The 7,190-nt window shown below is 31.5% G+C and overlaps 1 protein-coding gene across 1 annotated transcript in view; it reads right to left on the reverse strand.

Moving 5' to 3' along the window:
* LOC127867297 (histidine decarboxylase-like) overlaps nt 1-6,984 on the reverse strand; it is a 29,764-nt gene extending 22,780 nt beyond the window's left edge. The window contains exons 1-3 of the mRNA XM_052408364.1: nt 6,957-6,984; nt 3,869-4,041; nt 3,314-3,427 (exon numbers count right to left, since the gene is read on the reverse strand). Coding sequence (XP_052264324.1) covers nt 3,314-3,427; nt 3,869-4,041; nt 6,957-6,984 — 315 coding nt within the window. The remainder of the gene's footprint in view (nt 1-3,313; nt 3,428-3,868; nt 4,042-6,956) is intronic.
* Nucleotides 6,985-7,190: the final 206 nt, after the last annotated feature.

Here is a 7,190-nt window from a genome sequence, read left to right on the forward strand (position 1 = left end):
TTCTAGTTTTGTTCTTATTTTATAAAATTCCATTTTATTTTCTTCACGAAATGTAAACACAGATAAATAAGATTTAAAATCAAACCCAATACATTATTTTGTATTCACCCCCATCACTAGGATTGTAATAACAGCAGGAATGTGACATATAAACCAGCCATGTATCTGTGCGTATGTTGATACCGTTTTCAAACCATCAGTTCAATATAATTGCACCAAATGTAAAACATATTCTCATGACAAAATCCATCATTTGGCGCCGACTACATACGAAGTTAAAGATAGACTGTATTATTAACGATAGGCTTATTTCTCTATTTCATTCATAAAAACGCATAAACAAAAAATATTAAATTATACCACTTCGGATAAGGATGTGACCTTTAAAGTGAAATTCCATATCTATTTGTTGTTTCAATACAAATAGCATCGAGACAAAATACTGGAAATTTTTGCTATGTCTAACCGTAAGTGCAAAGTCGTTTAGTGTCTCCAATGAAAGTACGATGTCGCCTGAAAAATTGACTCCTGTGGAGATGATATTCCAAACTTAATTTGGGATCACAATGATCGATTGCCTTTTTGTGATGGATCATTACGTTTAATAATGGCGAACAATATTCGATAATAACGATCAATTCGCATCACAGCTTGATTGTGAATAGTTAAAACATCGATATAACTAATAATATATAATAAAAGTATTGGAAGTTAAATACGTTTTATAAATTCTAAATAAAATGGTCACACTGGTCCTACATCGTTGACTTGATAAAACTTGATTAAGGGGACCACATTCGGATTAGGTCTTGTATGCTTTTCCATTACTGATCAGTGGGCAAAGGAGATGTTGTAAATGTTCACTATAAATCCCCATTTTTAGCTCAAAACAATTTATATGACTGTTGTAGAGAAAACCCCAATAACCATACTGTTAATTTTCATAAACAATGCACATGTTAATAAAAGAAAATATCATGTTTTATAGTACAAGGACAACGCATGAATTACGGCATACAAGTACGGAAAAAGTCACAAAAAATAACAACGTGTATTCAAGAAAGCTTCAACGACGCAATTTCATCAATCTAATATATTTCTTAATTGTGATTATTATTAAATTTAGCTTTAGTGTACTTTTTGACAGTTGTATTGTATACAGTGTCGATACGAGACACATTGTTGAGCTTAATACATAAAGCTATAATTTCTGATGTGTGTTTAAAATACTTACCTATGTTTTTTACTAATGATAAACCAACAGCGAAATACAGAAACGACCAGGAAATAAATATGTGATAAGATTACATACACTTGTCTTTAATTTGCATTCTTTAAAATCATTTAAGATGACAGTATTCAAAATTGAGCCGAAGCCATTCAATCAAAATAAGGACAACAAAAGGACCTCTATGCTAATGAACACATTTGACAAACTGTACACGACAACTTACTTATGGGTAAATCATTAGTTTGCTCTCGAATGACAATTATTTCGATTCATCTGACACAATTAAAGCTTCGTAATAACGTCTAATACACCTTATCAATTAAGAGACCTTTCTTAAATGCAATGGTAATTTTATAAAATGGGTAGGGTGGACAGCGATTGATATAATCAAATTGAAACCGCAGATGGAATATAAAAACATTAAATAGCCTAGGGCATCGAATTGATAATAGTAGCTCAATGTATTTACTTTATTTGTGATCAATCGCAAACAATCGCCGAACACAACGCAGCACAGCAACACTGGGGTTCTTAACCAACCTTTAACACATAATTTATAAACATTTTATCTTACGTAATTGAATAATTTAATATGTAAATAAGCGTATAATACAAATGATGATTACCTATTTTATCATCGATCACTAGAATTGTTTTGTCAATTCATGCGGTCGCCATGTCGATGAATCGGACACGTGTAATGTATTAGCTGCGTCGATAATTTACTAGGTCATCTATATTATTTAGGCTTGATTAAAATGCACCGCAGCAAAATAATCATCCGCTGTTCATGTTCCAACAAAGGATTGCATAGACATTGATGAATTCTGTTTGTATTTATTTTAAAATGTAGTGAGTACATTTATTTCATGAAGATTGTTTACATCTGTCAAACGACTCAGATATTGAAATACGGAGAAAAAAACACAAAACGACCCGTATAAACAACAGGGACAGTCTTTCACAATTGCTTATAAAATTGGGCATGAAATGACAAACGTCAAGAGAGAAATGACTAATATTAACAATAACCCATGATTAACTGCTCAAGAAGACATTTGCTTACTCTTCCGTTATATTTTGTATAACCAGGATGTCATTGATTCAAATATTATGGAAAATGATTGCATGTGAGCTGCAGTAACACAATATATAATATGATCAAGTCTAGTGAAGCTATTTATGTTTCAATACTTTGTTGCTAAAGAATGAATATTTGAAGAGTGGTCATATATGAGTTTGTTTGTTCAAATATGCCTTTATCTAAACAGACATATTTGTACTAGTAGAATATAATTACTTGTGTTTATGTTTGGAGTTAAAATAACAAATAAACTGAAGAAATGCATTTTGATGTAACCTGTTTCAACAATACAGGTTAGAAAACCAAAACGAAACGTTTTAAGCAGACCAAATGCCCTTTTAATCCAAAAGACATCTTTCGTAGTTACGCTTTTGCTAAAAGGATCTGTCAACGTGTAAAATGTATAAATTCCTTATATCTATGGAATAGAACAAACTTAAGAAGCAACATCTTGTCAATTTCTTTGAATGTCTTTTCGCTTATTAAGCTAAAAACAATACACTTTGAAGATATGGTACGGAATATCGTTTACGGCCGTTCAACGCCTACATCTGATTGAAGTATGGCAGTTGTCAGTTACTGGCACAAGTATACGCTCAAGATTGTTATTCTTAAACGGCTAAGAGCGTCTAAGCATGCCCAGGAAACGTTTGAGTAGGTAACTGACCGTCGTGAGAAGACAGTAAGACCGTTAAAAAGGCAAAAGAAAATCAAACAAACAAACAACATTAGCGAAGCATAGAAAAATATTATTACGATCATGTATGAACGATCATTTATTATTCTTAATAATTGTTATGCTATCGTTCGTAACAAGATCGTAAAGAACTGTATCGTTATATATACGTGCACATTAAGCCTCTCGTGAAATCTCCAAAGCAATTTAATTCATACCCAAAAGAGTGTCAATTTGTTGTTTATTTACCAACGGATAACGACAAATCGCATTTATTTAATTAACAAAACGTATCACCCCTGTGTATTATTTTTACTCTTACCCATGTGAAACCGATGCAGTTGATGGCGTCAGATAGCATGTCACCAAGCAACGAAGGAAAGCTGTTCAGGGCAGGAAAGTAGGCATGCATGTAGGGACTTTGCCAGTGTGTTATCTGAAGAATAGGGGAAACAATAATTATAATAATAATAATAAATAATAATATTAATATTAATAATAATACAAATAATAGTACTGATAATAATAATAATAATAATAATATATAAAAATAATAATAAAATAATAATTATATAGTATAATTATAAGTATCGAAATGTTGATAATTAAGCATATTTAATATTGCTTAAAACAGAAAATATTTAATTACCGCTGTCTTATGATGCGTAAAGGTGGTGACTCAAAATTGACTAAGCATTCATTTCTTAAGTGTTGCAATTATACAGCAACATTTACTGACTGGTGGTTATAAAACATTGTCTGTCGTTATCTTAATTTTGCAATATCAAATTGTAACATATAAGCTTGTTCACTGTTTCAACATAAACTCGAAAATACTTTATAGGACAAACATTATTGCAAATTAAATGGTACACACTCCAGGCATAATGACTCTCTCAACGTCATCCATGATTTGGTTCCAGTCCTCGCCCATCTGCGGTGCATGGTCCGGCACCAGATGCCGCATGTATCCGGGCTTCACGTTCGGCAACACTCTCCGCTCCCGGATGTTTTGCAGGTAGTCCGCAATGTAGTCAACCATTTCCTTCCCTGAAATTTTGTGTATCCATTGAGTTGTGTTCCATTTCATGGTGTTATATGCCCCTAAAGCAGTTTCCTTCCGTGACCTTGTTGGTCATTAGGCGGTGGGTGGTTTGTGCTTCACGTTTCAGGTCAAATGCCCTTAATAAACTGTCAAGCCTACGATGATGAGTCGAGAACTATTTTCGTAACTTTTATTTCAAGATAAAGGTCTCATTTCCAGGTTAAAGGTTGTGAATTTATTTCCTTCCTGGAGGACACAAATACCTTATTGTATTACCTATCCCCTAATCTTTTTAATAGATTTCGATACGCACGACACTAGTACAATAAACTAATGTGTGTGTTATTTGAGTCATCTGTAACGTTTCGGCGTATGTGTTTTCATTTTCTGTCTGCATAAGTTTTTTTATTGTGAGCTTTATACTTATTGTGATGATCGGCTGGAACCTTAAACTGGCTTAAAATCATGCTTTGCAACGCTTTACGTTCCAATGCGGTGGTCTCAGATTTAATCGGTGTGTGTTTCTAATTGGCGTTGTTTTATACAAGTAGTGATTATTAGTAAGGATTTATCTCCTGTAAGAGATTTTCAAATTGTGTTTATACTAAGAGGATTTATATCTTCGGATAATTATTCCACTTGACATTACAATATGCCACGTACAATGCTTATACTCCTAGATAAATTATGTCAATGTTGCAATTTAAGTTCAAAAGTCATTAAATTAAATGTCTGATGTTAACTGTTTGATGATTAATTTGTTTTCAGTTCGCTGTTTAATGTTTTTTATCCTACCCCTTATCCGCCATTCGACAAGCTAAAATGCTTCCATGGCATTTGTCAAAATGAAAAGCGATTGAGCGTTGAAAAAGACGCGTTCTGAAAAATGTCAGTTAAAAACAATTTGATGACAACTCCTGGCTAGAAAAAAAGGTTTTAAGTTTTGGGTCGTCAATGTAAAATATCTATGCAAAATCGATTAAAATGGCGGTCTAACCCACTATATTGATAATTCTGGAAATTCGTTTGTTTCTAACAAACTGTTAAAAGATCACAACAAAATTATAACTCATGAACGTAGCCGTCGTAGAGCGTTAGCCCGTTTGATTTTGCTTCCAGATGCAATTAGAACGTGAAACAGTGTAAAGATCAATAGGCCAACAACGAATCTGCAACCTATTCTACGATTACCTAGACACCTCTTTAATTTTTAATAACTTATCACGTTTAAAAGTGAATAGATTTATAAAGATATTTTGCACAATATCATGTCAGAATGACAATTAATTTTTGACGGTAGAGATTTTTTTGGAGATGTCAAACAATTCTCAATACTGTTTTTGTGTTTTTGTTGTTTTTAATTCGTGCTGCATTTAGATATTTGACAAATTAGTATCATACCTACGAGTTTTATATTCTGTTTTTTGTTAAAATACTACTGCAATTTGTTTGTTTATGCAATTTAATAATAAAATCTTACAGTGACAATTATTTCGCTAACAATCTTTATAAATACGCATGTTAACAGAATGCATACATGGTTGTTTATCGTTCAAATAAATTTGAGTTCACTGAAGTTTTCTTTGAATTTGTGAGGGGTTGGTCAGTAACAAATAATAACTTTCGGTATATAGCTTTAAACACTGTCGTTCATCATGTACTGTCATTCTTATCTTCTTGTATATCTACATTTCTATAAGACTTTGTTAAAGAATTAGTCAAATGTGTAACGATGTGTTGTCTTTCAATCAAATGGTATGTTTGATCCGTTCGATCGGTCAGCTTAGTTAACTCCTGTATATAGTTTGCCTTTGAACTATGCATAAAGCATAAATAAAACTTCTCCATGAAAGTCAAAACGACAGATTACACTTAATAAAATCATTATGAACTTTGTAAAAGACATTGAATTGCCAAATATATAGGGTTTACAATAAATAAATGTTACAGTGACAGACTTGGATTATTTAAATAATAGTATTAGTTCTCTTTCTTTGCCCCATTACAAAAAAACTGTCATTTTTTATCTAATCACAAAACCTTGAACAATTTTTATTTTCACCAAAATATATGCCAAACAATTGAGTTTTTTATTTGGTTAAGTGTATCATAATCCAGAAATGTACTAAGCTATTATTTTGTCAATGTCGATGACTTACTTCTTCACTTTTGTTTTATGTTGGGACATAAACACGCTACTTGCCTTTTGAACTAATTCGTTTTGTCACTCAAATTATCATGTATCAAAGTTACATGAACACACTTAATCAAATTTTTCATCGCAAAGGCTTATTTGTCTGTCAATTATCATTTTCAACAAGTATTTAATACTTGAATAGGAATTAAAACATGAGGCATTTTTCTATTGTGTTCAATTTAAAAAAAAACTACCTCATTGCCTGTTAATTCAAGTTATGATCTTAAATAAGTATCAAATCGTATACACTTGTACTGACATTTGTTATAACTATTTTGCAATATAATTAATGTGGACGTATGTATTCATGTACGCGCATAAAACGTACAATAAATGGAATGGAGGAGGCCGCTATCGAAAGCAACACGCTTATTGCCAAGAAAATTAAAAAAATATATGGCATGACTAAATACAATAACATTATATATCATTTACCTGTACTATTTATGCATTCTCATATGAAAATCTGAATCTAAAGAAACACATTTAGCTAATTTTACCTTTTATGTAAAAACGTTTGATAGCACATACTTTTTCATAATTGTTATTATTAATAAAGTTTGGTACGATTTAGCAAAAAGTTACGATCAGGAGATTGAAACACAGTTTGGTTGCAAAGAAGTGATACTTATTTTTTGAATATTTATATTATATAACTTATAAATAAAATTCAGCTTAACATAACATCAATCAATATTAATAAGTAAGCATTTAAATACTCACCATGCTTTCGATACTGTTCAAAATCCATTGAATAAATATCCCTTTCAACCGATTAAATAGTGATTTCCTTCAGAAAATTATACCAGTATAAATATATTTAATGCAAACTTCAAACGCATGTATATGTACGATAGTTGTGTTTACAGGCTAATGTGTCTGTATTGTATTTCATGAAAATAATGTCACCAAAAGAAACATATTCACGCTAAATTGTAAAAACCCAATCACTAAACA

This window comes from Dreissena polymorpha, chromosome 2, assembly GCF_020536995.1.
Source record: "Dreissena polymorpha isolate Duluth1 chromosome 2, UMN_Dpol_1.0, whole genome shotgun sequence".
NCBI lineage: Eukaryota > Metazoa > Mollusca > Bivalvia > Myida > Dreissenidae > Dreissena > Dreissena polymorpha.